We start from the raw sequence: 16629 nt of genomic DNA on the forward strand, positions 1-16629 counted from the left end.
AAATTTGGCCTTGGGATACGGAATGAAGCAGGGCAAAGGTTAATAGAGTTTTGCCAAGAGAACGCACTGGTCATAGCAAACACCCTCTTCCAACAACACAAGGGAAGACTCTACAGATGGACATGACCAGATGTTCAGCACCAAAATCAGATTGATTATATTCTTTGCAGCCAAAGATGGAGAAGCTCTATACAGTCAGCAAAAACAAGACCAGGAGCTGACTGTGACTCAGATTATGAGCTCCTTATTGCCAAATTCAGACTGAAATTGAAGAAAGTGGAGAAAACCACTAGATCATTCAGGTATGACCTGAATCAAATCCCTTATGACTATACAGTGGAAGTGAGAAATAGATTTAAGGGACTAGATCTGATAGACAGAGTGCCTCATGAACTATGGACGGAGGTTTGTGACATTGTACAGGAGACCGGAATCAAGACCATCCCCAGGAAAAAGAATTTTGCAAAAAAGCAAAATGGCTGTCTAAGGAGGCCTTACAAATAGCTGTGAAAAGCAAAGGAGAAAAGGAAAGATATACCCATTTCAATGCAGAGTTCCAAAGAATAGCAAGGAGAGATAGAAAGCCTTCCTCAGTGATCAGTGCAAAGAAATAGAGGAAAACAATAGAATGGGAAAGACTAGAGATCTCTTCAAGAAAATTAGAGATACCAAGGGAACATTTCATGGGAAGATGGGCTCAATAAAGGACAGAAATGGTAGGGACCTAACGGAAGCAGAAGATGTTAAGAAGAGGTGGAAGGAATACACAGAAGAACTGTACAAAAAAGATCTTCACGATCCATGGACTAGAGTCTATGGAATTCTCCAGGCCAGGATACTGGAGTGGGTAACCTTTCCCTTCTCCAGTGGATCTTCCCAACCTAGGGATTCAACCCAGGTCTCTCGCATTGCAATCTCTAGATAGCAATCCGTTATGAGACGTAGGACTTGCAGATGTTTTCTCCCATTTACGGCCCACTCCAGTATTTTTGTCTGGAAAATCCCATGGATTGCGGAGCCTGGTAGGCTACCGTCCATGGGGTCACAAAGAGTCGGACACAACTGAGCGACTTCACTTTCACTTTTAAGAGGGTTAACAGGTAGGAAGACCAGAAGTTCCCAGGTGGCAGGAGGAAATACACTACAAGTGGCAGGCTTTTCCCCTTCTCTGTTGAGGTTACCTGGTTCTGCCTCAACTTAACTTTTCTCAAACCTTGAGCTAACCAATGGGTTTTTCTTATGTAAATGTTTTCCTTAAGCTGTATTACTGAAACTATGTATTTGCTTTGCAGTCTGCCTTTCTTCAAATTGGTTCAGCCTAAGACTAACTTTTTTTTTTTCTTTTCTTTTCTCAAACGTGGGCTGATAATGGCTAAACAAGCCAGTATTCAGGTCATTTTTTGGGGGGGGAGGGGTGGAGAATGACACACCTTTGGTATTCTATCTTAAAAATGCATGTTGTGGGACAGGGGCCTGGTGAAATTCCCTCAACCTTGACGTTTCTCTCTTATCTGATTAGCAGCTTGCTAACAGACATATGCCTTGCTAAAAACTACAGTGGGGCATTCTTTCTGCCCCCTTCTAATGTCTGTCAGAAGCTTTCTGTATCTATTTTACCTTTAATAAAATTGTTACATAAAAAGCTCTGAGTGTCAAGCCTCGTCTCTGGCCCCGGATTGAAATCCTCTCCTCCAAAGGTCTTGAAGCCTTTGTAGCACAGGCTTCAAGTTCGGATGTGGGATCTAGTTCCCTGACCAAGGATTTAACCCTGGTCTCCTGCATTGGGAGCTTAGAACATTAGCCACTGGACCACCAGGGAAGTTAATTTTGATAAAGTCCAGTTCCATATATTTTCTTGTGTTGCTGAGCTTTTGTTTTTATATCCAAGAAATCATTGCCAGATCCAGTGTCTGAAGATTTTCCCTTGTTTTTCTTCTATGAGTTTTACAGTTTCAGGTCTTTATATTTAAGCATTTGATCCATTTTGAGTTAATTTTTGTATTTGATGTTAGGGAAGTGTTCAACTTAACATTTTTGCGTGTGGATATCCAGTCTTTCCAATGCTGTTTGTTGAAAAGACTGTTCCCCCCCCCCCCCCCCATGGAATGGTCTCAGCATTCTTATTTCTGGGCTCTCTATTTTATTCCATTGGTTTACATGTTTGTCTTTATATTAGTACTGTATATAATATATATATATATTTTTTTGCTCCTGAGAAACCCACCAAAACTATTGGTGAATGCAGAATTTTGCTGCTTCTGTTTTTTGATAAGTGGTGATTAATAAAACAGGAAAAGCATATGGGAAAAAATTCTGACCCCCTACCATACACAAATATTAATTTAGGATAAATCATAGACCTAAGTGGAAAAACATAAAACTTAAAAAGATTGTTTTTTCACTTTGGGACATGCAAAGTTTTCTTGGTAATAGAAAGATAATAACCATATATAGAAAAATTAGATATTTTCACTTCAAAATTAAACATTTCCTCTTCTCAAATCATTATGAAGAAAATGGATAAAAATCAAAGACTTACAGAAAATGTTTTTCCTGTCTGTCAACCAACTGACAGTTTTTTTTTTTTTTAAGATGTATTTTATGTTTTGGTTGCAGCGTGTCCTCATTGCTGTACACAGGCCTTCTCTAGTTGGGGCGGTAGGGGCTGCTCTTGGTTCAGGGGGCAGGCTTCTGTCGCAGTGCTTGCTGCTGTTGTGGAGCTCAGGCTCTAGGCATGCGGACTTCAGAGTTGCTGCATGTTGGCCCAGTAGTTGCAGCTCGTAGGCTGTAGAACGCTGACTGGCTGATTGTGGCACACGGGCTTAGTTGCTCCGTGGCACCTGGGATCTTCCTGGACCAGGGATTGAACTGGTGTATCACAATGCAAGGTGGATTCTTAACCACTGGATGACCATGGAAATAGGAAGTACTAGTGATACTTGACGGAGAAGGCAATGGCACCCCACTCCAGTACTCTTGCCTGGAAAATCCCATGGACAGAGGAGCCTAGTAGGCTGCAGTCCATGAGGTCACTGAGTCGGACACAACTGAGCGACTTCACTTTGACTTTTCACTTTCATGCATTGGAGAAGGAAATGGCAGCCCACTCCAGTGTTCTTGCCTGGAGAATCCCAGGGACAGGGGAGCCTGGTGGGCTGCCGTCTATGGGGTCACACAGAGTCGGACACGACTGAAGCGACTTAGCAGCAGTGATACTTGAAAGTACATTGTCAGGAGTATACTTATGATAGAAACTAGATTCTAGGGACCTAAAACTAGTTAGGGTTATAAATCACCAGTGTAAGGAAATAATTAAATTTTCTGATATTAATTGCACAAAATTCAAGCTTCAGTTTTATTTTTTTTAAAGGCATATGTGAGACAGAAGGAGGGAGGGAGGGGAGAGATGCACAAGAGAGCAGGGACACATGCAGATGCAAGATTTCTTGAATATTAAGAAGGAATAGGATCAAAAACAAGAAATGAAGGCTTTAGGTTTTTGGACTTAGCTACCTTTTTGTCTAAGATGGAAGAATGAAGAATGGACAGGGCAGATACATACAGGCAGAGAAACGCTAATAAACATGAAAGGGTGGCCATTATCTCTCTAGCCCTCCATCCAGATGAAGGTGGAAGATAATGAGGAAACTTTAAAGGGTTAAGGACTATAGGAATAGCTCTTAAGTTTTAGAAGAAAAACATTACGGTGTGTGAAAGGGGTCTAGTGTAGTTTGAATATGTTTCACATGTGGTTTTGGATTCTGATAATATCCTCCAGCTCCCTTTGACTCACTTAGGTCACTCCTAAAGTTTTATCAGTAGAGAATTAGCAGACATGGAGGAGAGGATTTTTAAGAGTTTAGTTGAACTTTAACTAGAATTTGTGGTGCTTTAGTCTGCTTCGTTGAAATTACATGAGGGAGTTCATTTTCCCCTCTTTAATTCTTAGGGTTGTTGTTTAATAATAGATGATATCTCAGTGATCTGCTTGATATTTGTGTGTGTTTGTGTCTGCCTGCTAGAAACTGAAAACACTGTACAAAAAAATCTTTGGACATGACAGTAATAAGAGTCTTCCCAGTTTCAAATACACTTAGTCATAAATTGAGTGCTTCCCAGGTGGCTTAATGATAAAGAATCTGCCTGCCAAGCAGGAGACATGGATTTGATCCCTGGATTGGAAAGATCTCCTGGAGAAGGAAATGGCAACCTACTTCAATATTCTTGCTTGGGAAATACCATGGACAGAGAGCCTGGCGGGCTGCAAAAGAGTTGGGGTTGCAAAAGAGTCGAACCGTGACCTAGCAACTAAATAACAACAAAACAACCAAGTCATGAATTATATATAAGCAAAATATTTAAGTAGTAATACCACTTAGTGCAAAATTCCGTAAAGCTCAGAGTAGGGTGATTATATTATGAGAGGTGGACTTGGGTCCACTAATGGCTCATCAAATTAATTTAATAGCTCACAAACAGCATTTTTTCCTTTTTAATGGATTAGAATAAACTAGAAAATATTGGAGCTTGCAGCATATAGTAATAAGCAGTTGTGGAACTTTTAATATAAAATGTATGTATGTATGTGTTGATTTGGGTGAAAATATATTTGTTACTGTGGATTGCAGTCAAAAAGTGTTGGAAATCCATCATAGGTTATTTTGATAAATAATTGTGGACATTATAAAAACCTTTAAAGTCCTTACATTGATCTGCTTTTAGATTCGTTAAGTTTATATTTACATTTCAACTAATTGTTGTTGTTCAGTTGTGTCTTGACTCTTTGCGACCAGATGGGCTGCAGCACACCAGGCTTCCCTATCCTTCACTATCCCTCGGAGTTTTCTCAAATTCATGTCCATTGAGTTCATGATGCCATCCAACCATCTCATCCTCTGTTACCACTTCTCTTCCTGCCCAGCATCAGGGTCTTTTCCAAGAGTCGGCTCTTCACATCAGGTGGCCAAAGTATTGGGGCTTCAGCCCAGTATCAGTCCTTCCAGTGAATATGCAGGGATGATTTCTGATTTGATCTCCTTGCAGTCCAAGAGACTCTCAAGAATCTTCTCAAAAGCTCAATTCTTCAGCACTCAGCCTTTTTTATGATCCAAATCTCACATCCATACATGACTACTGGAAAAACTATAGCTTTGACTATATGGATCTTTGTCGGAAAAGTGATGTCTCTGCTTTTTAATACGCTGTTTAGGTTTGTCATAGCTAATTACATAAATATATTTTAGATGTAAGTATATAAATACATATGTAAGTGTGCTTTTTTTTTTTTTTGGTCTTAATAGGTGCAATGGATGAGCTTCATAGTCTGGATCCAAGAAGGCAAGAATTATTGGAAGCTAGATTTACAGGAGTTGCAAGTGGGAGCACGGGGAGCACAGGCAGTTGCAGTGTTGGAGCTAAAGTGAGTAAAATTGTAATCTTTATTTGACATTTTTTCTTTGTATTAAAGTATGCATATTTTGTAAAGGATTTATATTTAACAACAAGTTAGTACTTACTATTATTTTTATAATGTATAGGAACAAGTCCAATGTTTTTATACCTGATTTCTAGTATAGCATACTATATTTTGCATACCATTTTACAAAAAGGCAAAATGGTTCTCTGAGGAGGCCTTACAAATAGCTGAAAAAAAGAAAAGAAAGTGAAAGTGAAAAGCAAAGATATACCCATCTGAATGCAGAGTTCCAAAGAATAGCAAGGAGAGATAAGAAAGCCTTCCTCAGTGATCAATGCAAAGAAATAGAGGGAAACGATAGAATGGGAAAGACTAGAGATCTCTTCAAGAAAGTTAGAGACACCAAGGGAACATTGCATGCAAAGATGGGCTCAATAAAGGACAGAAATGGTGTGGACCTAACAGAAGCAGAAGATATTAAGAAGAGGTGGCAAGAATACACAGAACTATACAAAAGAGATCTTCATGACCCCAGATAACCATGATGGTGCAATCACTCACCTAGAGCCAGAAGTCATAGAATGCGAAGTCAAGTGGGCCTTAGGAAGCATCACTACAAACAAAGCTAGCGGAGCTGACAGAATTCCAGTTGAGCTATTTCAGATCCTAAAAGATGATGCTGTGGAAGTGTTGCACTCGATACGCCAGCAAATTTGGAAAACTCAGCAGGAGCCACAGGACTGGAAAAGGTCAGTTTTCATTCCAATCCCAAAGAAAGGCAATGCCAAAGAATGCTCAAACTACTGCACAGTTGCACTCATTTCACACGCTAGCAAAGAAATGCTCAAAATTCTGCAAGTCAGGCTTCGACAGTATGTGAACCGTGAACTTCCTGATGTTCAAGCTGGATTTAGAAAAGGCAGAGGAACCAGAGATCAAATTGCCAACATCTGTTAGATCATAGAAAAAGCAAGAGAGTTCCAGAAAAATACCTAATTCTGTTTTATTGACTATGTCAAAGCCTTTGACTGTGTGGATCACAACAAACTGTGTAAAATTCTTAAAGAGATGGGACTATCAGACCACCTTACCTGCCTTCTGTGAAATCTGTATGCAGGTCAAGAAGCAACAGTTAGAACTGGACATGGAACAATGGACTGGTTCCAAATGGGGAAAGGAGTACATCAATGCTGTATATTGTCACCCTGCTTATTTACCTTATATGCAGAGTACATCATGAGAAATGCCAGGCTGGATGAAGCACAAGCTGGAGTCAAGATTTTTGGGGAAAATATCAATAACCTCAGATATACAAATGACATTACATGTATGGCAGAAAGCAAAGAACCAAAGAGCCTCTTGATGAAAGAGGAGAGTGAAAAAGTTGACTTAAAACTCAACATTCAGAAAACTAAGATCATGGCATCTGGTCCCATCACTTCATCACAAATACTTAGGGAAACAATGGAAACAGTGACAGACTTTATTTTTTTGGGCTCCAAAATCACTGCAGATGGTGACAGTAGCCATGAAATTAAAAGACACTTATTCCTTAGAAGAAAAGCTATGACCAACCTAGATAGCATATTAAAAAGCAGAGACATTACTTTGCCAACAAAGGTCCATCTAGTCAAAGCTATGGTTTTTCCAGTAGTCAGGTATGGATGTGAGAGTTGGACCATAAAGAAAGCTGAACGCTGAAGAATTTATGCTTTTGAAATGTGGTGTTCGAAAAGACCCTTGAGAGTCCTTTGGACTGAAAGGAGATCAAACCAGTCAATCCTAAAGGAAATCAGTCCTGGGTGTTCATTAGAAGGACTGATGCTGAAATTAAAACTCCAATACTTTGGCCAGCTGATGCAAAGAAGTGACTCATTGGAAAAGACCCTGATGCTGGGAAAGATTGAAGACAGGAGAAGAGGATGACAGAGGATAAGATGTTTGGATGCCATCACTGATTGGATGGGCATGAGTTTGAGCAAGCTGAGGGATTTGTTGATGGACAGGGGAGCCTGGCGTGCTGCAGTCTGTGGGGTCGCAAAGAGTCAGATACGACTGAGTGACTGAACTGATACTATATTTTGAGTATTTATGTTGTAATATAGCATAATAGGTTTCAAGAGTAGAAATGAATTTGTTAGATGTACTGTCTTTTTCCCATTACATAATTTTCACCTTTCCTTATCCTTTTTGTTTCTTCTTTGCCCCTGTAACTCATGTTGCTGTTATATATGTTCCTATCTGTACAGTAGTCCACTGCTGCTACCTCCTGCATAAAATGAATAGTATATCTGTTATGGCTTCCAGTGATCGATCTCAGGGTGTCTCCAACTCTCCGCTACCTCACATTGTGGTGAATTTCTTGTAACTGTTCTCTTTTGTGACTTAGTAAACATTTTTTAAAAATATATTCCTAACAGCAGAATTGATAGAGCATAGGACATGTATAGATTTAAATTGAATAAATAGTGTGTGCTGTTTATAACGGTTGTATAAAACTTATTTGCATTCAGCAGAGTGCATGAGTATTTCTGTATCTCTGTATCCAAGAAACCCTTGGCATCATCCAGATTCCTCATGTTTGATAGCCCAGAAGGTATATTTTGCTGTGCTGTGTGTCTTGCTGGGCTGCTGTGCTGCGCTAAGTCGCTTTATCATGTCTGACTCTTTCCTACCCCATATAACCCACAAGACTTCTCTGTCCATGGAGTTTTCTGGGCAAGGATACTGGAGTAGGTTGCCAGGGGATTTTCTCCACCCAGGGATTGAGCCCATGTCTCTTTTGTCTCCTGTATTGTTTACCATCAGAGCCACTGTTTTTCATATGTCCCTTGTATATTCTATATATTCCATGTTGATTACATACAGTGCAGATAACTTCTTTCATTTTGTCATGTCTGTTAGCTTTTTTTATAGTATCCATCATATCCACCATAAATATGGTACAGAACTCTTTAATGTTGTTATATTCAAACTCACTAATTTTTTTTGCTTTATGGTCTATACCTTAGTATACCAACTTTTGGTTTTACTAAGAAAAACAGTTGTCACCAGTAACCATCTAGGTCAAATGATCTAGATCTATATCTTTTTTGCTATGTTTATATTTTGTTATTTTACTAATTTTCAGCAATAAAAAATATAATAGCAACTTTATTAGAAATTTTAATATGAATTTAAACATACTTAAAAATCTCTTTGTATCAAGTGAATCTTGGTGCACAAGCATCATAAAAGATGAAGGATATTGTTGTGCATCCTTTGAGCTTAAAAATGGCCCAGGTTCTTGTTGCAGAACATTGTATGATCAAGTCCTTCAGTTGAATGAATTAGTGGATGAGAATACAGTGTTTCCCTTTTTCCTCCTCTTAGAAATGTATTGTCCAGTTCATTGATTCTTGAATTTGAGAAAATTCATCTAAGATACTGTCATTTGAAGACTCAGATTTTATTTATATGTTTATTGTCACCATCATCAGTTTTAGGTGCTGTTACCTCTTTATATTTATTTTCTGATTTGTTTAATAGATGTAAATTATCATCTGTCATTTTCTTCTCTTGATCGTCTTAAGTAGAAAATGAAAATTTTTTATTAGCTGGAGTTGATAAAAGCTAAAATCAGACTCCAAAGATAGTTTCTTAGTCATTTATATGTTTTTGAAAGATGATGCAGTACTTTGAGGTAAAGAAAATAACTTTATAATTTATTTATAAATTTATTTTATAATTTATTCACTATTACATCATCCTTTTAGTCATTAAATCTGTACTGTTTTTCTATTTCTACTATAAATTATCACAAAGTTGCTCAAGACAGTACGCATTTATCATCTTATAATTCTGTAGCATCTGAAGTCTGACCCAAGTCTCACTGGGCTAAAATCAAGCTGTCTGCATTGCTGCATGTCTTTCTGGGGTCTTGAAGGAGAATTGATTTGCCATGCCTTTTCCAGCTGTGAGAGGCTGCCTGCATTTCTTGGCTGATGGTGTCCTTCCTGCATGTTCAGAGCCAGCAGTGTTGCATCTCTCTTAGTCTTTGACAATCACATGTAATGGACCATAGCCTAGAAGGGCTCTTCACTTATAATTGCTAATATGATTAGATTGGGCCCACCTCAATCTGGATAATCTGGTATAATTTCCCCATTTTAAAATTCTCATCCTTAATCACATCTGCAGAGTCCCTTTTGCCGTATACAATAACATTCTGGTGTTTAGGGCATAGACATCAATGGGGAGCCAATATTCTGCCTATCATATAATCATTCTTCCATTTTATTTTAGAGGCTTCTCTTTGTTTCAGCATACTTGAATAATTGATGAACAATGATAAGTAATGACTTCCTTTTATGATATAATAACAAAATATAGGAAAGATAAGATCAGTAAGATCCCATAATGTATTTTGGATTTATGAAAGCCTGTGGACATCTGGTAATTAATTGCAAGGTAGAATGTGTTATATTCTATTAAAAATAAATTCCTATTTTTATTCTGTGGATGGTCTCAAAGAATAAAAGTCCTGAAATATTAATTATTACAAACTGACTTGAAAAAGAAGCCAGAAAGCTAAAGTTGGGTCCAGTGGACTCTGATGGTATTCTAAAAGTGAAATCCTTCTTTCCCACCCGTGAGGCACAAATACAATTGCTTCTGTTTTATAGTTTTACTTTTATATTTATTCTTTAGCCCATTGAGGCCTCATCTTTTATATAATATTGGTAAAGATCAGGTTTTATTTTTCTCCACATAGTAAACCAGTTTTCTCCACTTCTTAAAGCATCCATATTTTCCCACTGATGTGTGATGCACCTGTATTATGTGTTGATTTGCCACGTGTATATTCTGAGCTGTCTGAAATTTACCTTACGTTCCGGTGGTCTTTCTGTGTTCTTCTGTCAGTATCACATAAAGAATATGGTTGTGTTTTGGTTTGTCTTGTTTCTGTGGTAAAGCAAGTCTCTCCTTTAATCTTCTTTTGTAAGATTGACTCAATTATTTATGGATCTTTATTCCCTCATGTAAAATTTGAGCATGTCTTTAGTTGTTAGCACTTGGGGATGATTCTTCTTTAATAACTCATTTGTATCTTTTTCCTTTAAAGATCAAATGGAATTTTTGTCCTAAATGCAGATTGATTTTTGGAGTATTGAAATGTTTGTAAGATTAGGTTGTCCCATCTAAGTACCTGAAATGTCTCTCCATTTGTTCAGTTCTCTCTGTAGAGTTATACAGAATTTTTGGCTATTTTTATGAATTTTTTGGGCTTATTTCTGGATACTTGAAAGTTTTTGTGGCTGAAGTATTTTTTATATTTTCTAGTTAGCTCTTGGTGACCTAGGAGGTTTTTTATTTTTATGGACTGGTGTTGTATTTAGTAGTCTTACTTAGGTCTCTTTTATTGGTTATACTACTTTGTTGATTATTTAGATTTGTCCAAGAGAAATAGTTATTTTCCCCAAATTACAGTTTTATTTCTTATACTTCATGTTTGTGTGTGTGTGTGTATGTGTGTGTGTGTGTTGGTGATGAGCTTCAGTACTATGTCTTGTCCTGTTCAAGAGGAATCATCCAAAGTTTGTCTATTAAGTATAATGTTTGCTGTAGGTTATGTGTATATAACCATGACCACATAGCAGAAGAACTTTTCCATTCCTGGTTAGTTAAGAATTTTTTTGTTCATTTGTCTTAAAAATAGTAAGTGTAACAAATTTTAAAAAACATTGAACTTTGCATTTCTGGGATAAACCCAACTTGGTCATGATATACTATTTTAAAAATTTATTAGATTTAATACATGACTAGCTATTTTAGTTAGGATTTGTACTTGTATGGTTGTAAAAGAAATAGATGCACTGACCTGAAGAGTAATATTTTAGTGAGTTTTGACAAATGTATACACTTGTAGGAATCCACATCTTTTTAAGATACAGAACATTTTCATCACACCACCTTGTCTGTTTTATAAAACAGTATCACACTAGCCCCATAAAGTGAACTATTTTCTTGCTGTTTTTAATTTTTTCAACATCGTATATATGGTAGAAAATGTTCATGGGAAGATGAGTAGACGTTTACCTGTAAAACTGTCTTGTCCTGGGGTTTGTTGTGAAGAAAGGTCTTTCATTATCATTTAAATTTCATTAATATTAGTTAGTTTAATTAATCTATTTCAGTTAAGCTTTTCAGACTTATTAGTGGATAGTTATAACACATGAAAAAAAATCTCAATTCTTATTCATTTCTGTTTATTCTTTCAGATTCTGCTTTTCTGTTCATTCCTGCCAGAGCTCTAATTAAGCAACTGTTTCAAAGAATTTGGTTTTAATCTGTTTCAGTTTATTTTCCTCATTGATTTCTGTCATCATAATTTACTTGTTGGATTTGCTCTGTGGCTCTTCTTCCAGCTGTTGAGTTGAATGAGTTAGATTATTTATATGGCAACATAATTAATATACAGTAAAATGTATGGATTTTAAGTGACTTGTGCTGTAAGTTTTGTGAATGCATAAAATTGTGTAACCTCCACCACAATTAGGATGTAATATAGTTCTCAGAATATTCCCCCATGCCCTTTTGTACTCTGTCCTTTAGATTGCCTCTGGTAACCACTGATTTATTTACTGTTTTTATAGTTTTGTCTTTGCAAGCCTGTCATACAAATGGAGTCAGTATTATAAATATGTAACCTTAGATTCTGACTTCTTTTATCTTAGAAAAATGCATTCCTTTGAGATTCATCCATTGTTGTAATATTATCAATAGTTAATTTTTATTGTTAAATAGTGTTCTATTGTATAAAATATTGATACATTTGTTTTTTAAATTTTTATTAAAATATAGTTGATTTACAGTGTTGTGTGTCAGGTGTACAGCAAAGTGAATTCAGTTATACATGCATACATATATATATATATATTTTCTTTAGATTCATTTCCATACAAGATACTGAGTATAGTTCCCTCTGCTATAGAGTAGGTCCTTGTTGGTTATCTGTTTTTTATACTGTAGTGTGTAAAAATAAACCACAATTTTTTTTTAAATCCATTTCTACTAGATAAAGAGCATCTAGGTTATTTTAAGTATTTTAAGGATTACAAATACACTTACTGTAAATGTTTGTATGTTCACTCCTCTTAAGTTTAGTTATTTTGAGCTCTTCTTTTGTTATAGAATTAAATTTTTTGCATTGTTTTTTGAAAATACAGTTTGTGTGACATCAGTGCTGAAATGTGCCCTGTTTTATAAACATTTCATATCTAATAGCTTCTAGTTGTATTAGTTCAGATCTTGGAGATCTCCTTGTATTGTCGTATTTTTAAATCTTTAATTGTGATTATTGAGGTATGCATTTCAGCTTGTTGTTTTTCAGTTTTGGCTTGATGTATTTTGATGCTACCTTTTTACATGCATATATCTTTTTTGGTTCTTTTCATGGCTACATAATTATTTTTTAGAAAATACTTGTTTTTTTAGATCTTAAGTACTGTCCTTGGCTTTGTTTTGGTTCATATTTGTCTTAGGTATGTTTTTCTGTTCCTTTATTTTTATTATTTTTAATTGTGTTTCTTATAGACAGTATGTCTCCTCTTTTGGACGGAAAATGAGCATTTTTCTCAAATGGTGGATTCAGTCTGTTACACCTATTATAATTATTTTTATTTTCTGACTTGGTTCTGCCATCTATTGGTTGATACCTTCTAATTGATATCTTCTTGACTTTCATTCCCTTCCACTCCTTGCTTTCCATTGGACAGATGCAGTTTTTCCTGATGTTTTAAAGGTTATATGTTTAAAAAAAAAAGTTACATGTTCTGTTTTTAGTTTTATGATGAAACTCTTTAGTCATTTATTTCTGTTCTCTCTCTAACTGGTATTTATGCATTCCTGCATGGTCGCCTCTGCCCACCCCCCTCCCCCACCTTTTTGAAACAACTTTTTACTTTGAAAAGTAATACTATACTTATAGAAAAATTGGAAATATTTTACAAGAATACTTCTATACTCTTTATCTAGATTTAAGAAATATAAGCATTTTTGTCAATTTTGTGTTCATGCGTGTATACACATCTCCATCATCTCTTTCAAGTATCGTCTCTGTGATAAATGTGAACAGACCTATGGCTGATTCATGTTGCTGTTTAGTAGAAACTTAACACTGTAAAGCAGTTTTTCTTCGATTAAAAAAAAACCCCCAAACTGTAAACAGACCTTTTCAAGGAACCTTACTTCACTTTAGTGGGGACTAGGACTTAGGAACCAAGCTGCTGCTGCTGCTGCTGCTAAGTTGCTTCAGTCGTGTCCGACTCTGTGCGACCCCAGAGACGGCAGCCCACCAGGCTCCCCCGTCCCTGGGATTCTCCAGGCGAGAACACTGGAGTGGGTTGCTATTTCCTTCTCCAGTGCATGAAAGTGAAAAGTGAAGGTGAAGTTGCTCAGTCGTGTCCGACTCCTAGCGACCCCATGGACTGCAGCCCACCAGGCTCCTCCGTCCATGGGATTTGCCAGTCAAGAGTACTGGAGTGGGGTGCCATTGCCTACTCCGAGGAACCAAGCTAGGTATGCTTAATGTTATGTGGCAATCTCTTAGAAGAGTGTCAGCTAATGTAGGAAGAATATAGACTCAGAAAATCAACATAGTATTTCCCAGTACTGATTAAGTTAAGGATCATCAATGGATGCTAAAACCATTTAGTAAAACGTTTTGGAGAACAGTGTTTTACAGGGTTTCAAAGTTTCACCCTATTGTTAGTTGCCAAGTCCTGTCAGAACTCTCTGTGATCTCATGAACTGTAGCAACCTGGCTTCCCGGTCCTTCACTATTTCCCAGAGTTTGCTCAAACTCACATTCATTGAATTACTTATGCCATCCAGTCCAACCATCCTACTGTCTGTTGCCCCTTTCTCCTGCCCTCAGTCTTTCACAGACAGGGACTTTGCCAGTGAATCATCTGTTCGCATCAGGTAGTCAAAGTATTGGAGCTTCAGCATCAGTCCTTCCATTGAATATGCAGGACTGATTTCCTTTATGATTGACTGGTTTGATCTTGCAGTCCAAAGGACTCTCGAGTCTTCTCTAGCACCAGTTCAAAAACATTAGTTCTTCAGCGCTCAGCCTTCTTTATGGTCCAGCTCTCACATTGTTATATGACTGTTGGAGGAACCATAGCTTTGACTATACGGACCTTTGCCTCTGCCTTTTAATATGCTGTCTAGGTTTGTCATTGCTTCTCTTCCCAGGAGCAAGCGTCTTTTAATTTCATGATCACAGTCATCATGTGCAGTGCTTTTAGAGCTCAAGAGAATAAAATCTGTCACTGTTTCCATTTTCCCCCATCTATTTGCCATGAAGTGATGGGACCTGATGCCATTATCTTCGTTTCTTGAATGTTGAATTTTAAGCCAGCTTTTTCACTCTCCTGTTTCGCCTTCATCAAGGGGCTCTTCTGTTCCTCTTCACTTTCTGCCATTAGAGTGGTATCATCTGCGTATCTGAGATCGTTGTTATTTCTTTTGGCAATCTTGATTCCAGCTTGATTCATCCAGCCTGGCATTTCACATGACATACTCTGCATAGACGTGAAATAAGCCGGATAACAATATACAGCCTTGACATGCTGTTTTCCTCAATTTTGAACCAGCCCTTTGTTCCATGTCCAGTACTAACTGTTGGTTCTTGTCCTGCATACAGGTTTCTCAGGAGGCAAGTAAGATGGTCAGCTGTTGCCAACTCTTTAAGAATTTTCCAGTTTGTTGTGATCCACACAGTCAAATGCTTTAGTATAGTCAGTGAAGCAGAAGTAGATGTTTTTCTGAAACTCCCTTGTTTTTTCTGTAATCCTTCAGATGTTGGCAGTTTGATCTCTGGTTCCTCTGCCTTTTCTAAACCCAGCTTGTACATCTGAAAGTTCTTGATTGACATACTGCTGAAGCCTAGCTTGAAGGATTTTGAGCATAATCTTGCTAGCATGTTAAATGAATGCAATTGTATGGTAATTTGAACATTCTTTGGTGTTATCTTTCTTTGGGACTGGAATGAAAACTGACCTTTTCCAATCCTGTGGTCACTGCTGAGTTTTCCAAATTTGCTAGTGTATTGAGTACGGCACTTTAATAGAATCATCTTTTAGGATTTGAAGTAGCTCAACTGGCATTCCATCACCTCCACTAGCTTTGTTTGTAATAATGCTTCCTAAGGCCCACTTGACTTTACACTGTAGGATGTCTGGCTGTAGGTGAGTGACCACCATTGTGGTTATCTGGGTCATTAAGACCTTTTTTTGTGTAGTTCTTCTGTGTATTCTTGCCAACTCTTCTTAATCTCTTCTGCTTCTGTTAGGTCCTTGCTGTTTCTGTCCTTTATTGTGCCCATCTTTAAATGAAATGTTCCTTTCGTATCTCTTTTTCTTGAAGAAATCTCTAGTCTTTCCCATTCTGCTGTTTTTCTCTCTTTCTTTGAATTGTTTACTTAAGGCTGCTTTCTCATCTCTCCTTGCTATTCTTTGGAACTCAGCATTCAGTTGGGTTTATCTTTCTCTTTCTCCTTTGCCTATTTTTTTTTCTTCTTTTCTCATCTATTTGTAAGGCCTCCTCAGGCAACCACTTTGTCTTCTTGCATTTCTTTTTCTTGGGGATGGTTTTGATCACTGCCTCCTGTGCAGTGTTACAAACCTGTCCATAGTTCTTCAGGGATTCTGTCTACCAGATCTAATCCCTTGAATCTATTCATCATCTCCACTGTAATCATACAGAATTTGATTTAGATCATACCTGAGTAGCCTAGTGGTTTTTCCTACTTTCTTCAATGTGAGCCTGAATTTTGTAATAAGGAGCTGATGATCTGAGCCACAGTCTGCTCCAAGTCTTGTCTTTGCTGACTGTATAGAGCTTCTCCACCTTTGGCTGCAAAGAATATAATCAATCTGGTTTCAGTATTGACCATCTGGTGATGTCGATGTGTAGAGTCATCTCTTGTGTTGTTGGAAGAGGGTGTTTGCTATGACCAGTGTGTTTTCTTGGCAAAACTCTGTTAGCCTTTGCCCTGCTTCATTTTGTACTCCAAGGCCAAACTTGCCTGGTACTCCAGGTATCTCTTGACTTCCTAGTTTTGCATTCCAGTCCCTTATCATGAAAAGAACATTCTGGGCATTGGTTCTAGAAGGTCTCATAGGTCTTTATAGAATCGTTCAACTTCAGCTTCTTTGGCATTAGTT

General features: G+C 37.4%; 1 protein-coding gene across 4 annotated transcripts in view; it reads left to right on the forward strand.

The window, feature by feature from the left end:
- Window positions 1-16629, forward strand: part of TLK1 (tousled like kinase 1) — a 181767-nt gene that overhangs the window by 63537 nt on the left and 101601 nt on the right. For 3 of the 4 annotated variants that reach the window (XM_061435498.1, XM_061435499.1, XM_061435500.1), the window contains exon 2: window positions 5301-5419. In XM_061435498.1, the coding sequence (XP_061291482.1) occupies window positions 5301-5419 (119 nt within the window). Of the gene's footprint in view, window positions 1-5300; window positions 5420-16629 lie in introns of those variants that run through there. The other variant, XM_061435501.1, reaches the window with a different exon arrangement.

This window comes from Bos javanicus, chromosome 2 (assembly GCF_032452875.1).
Source record: "Bos javanicus breed banteng chromosome 2, ARS-OSU_banteng_1.0, whole genome shotgun sequence".
Classification (NCBI taxonomy): Eukaryota; Metazoa; Chordata; class Mammalia; order Artiodactyla; family Bovidae; genus Bos; species Bos javanicus.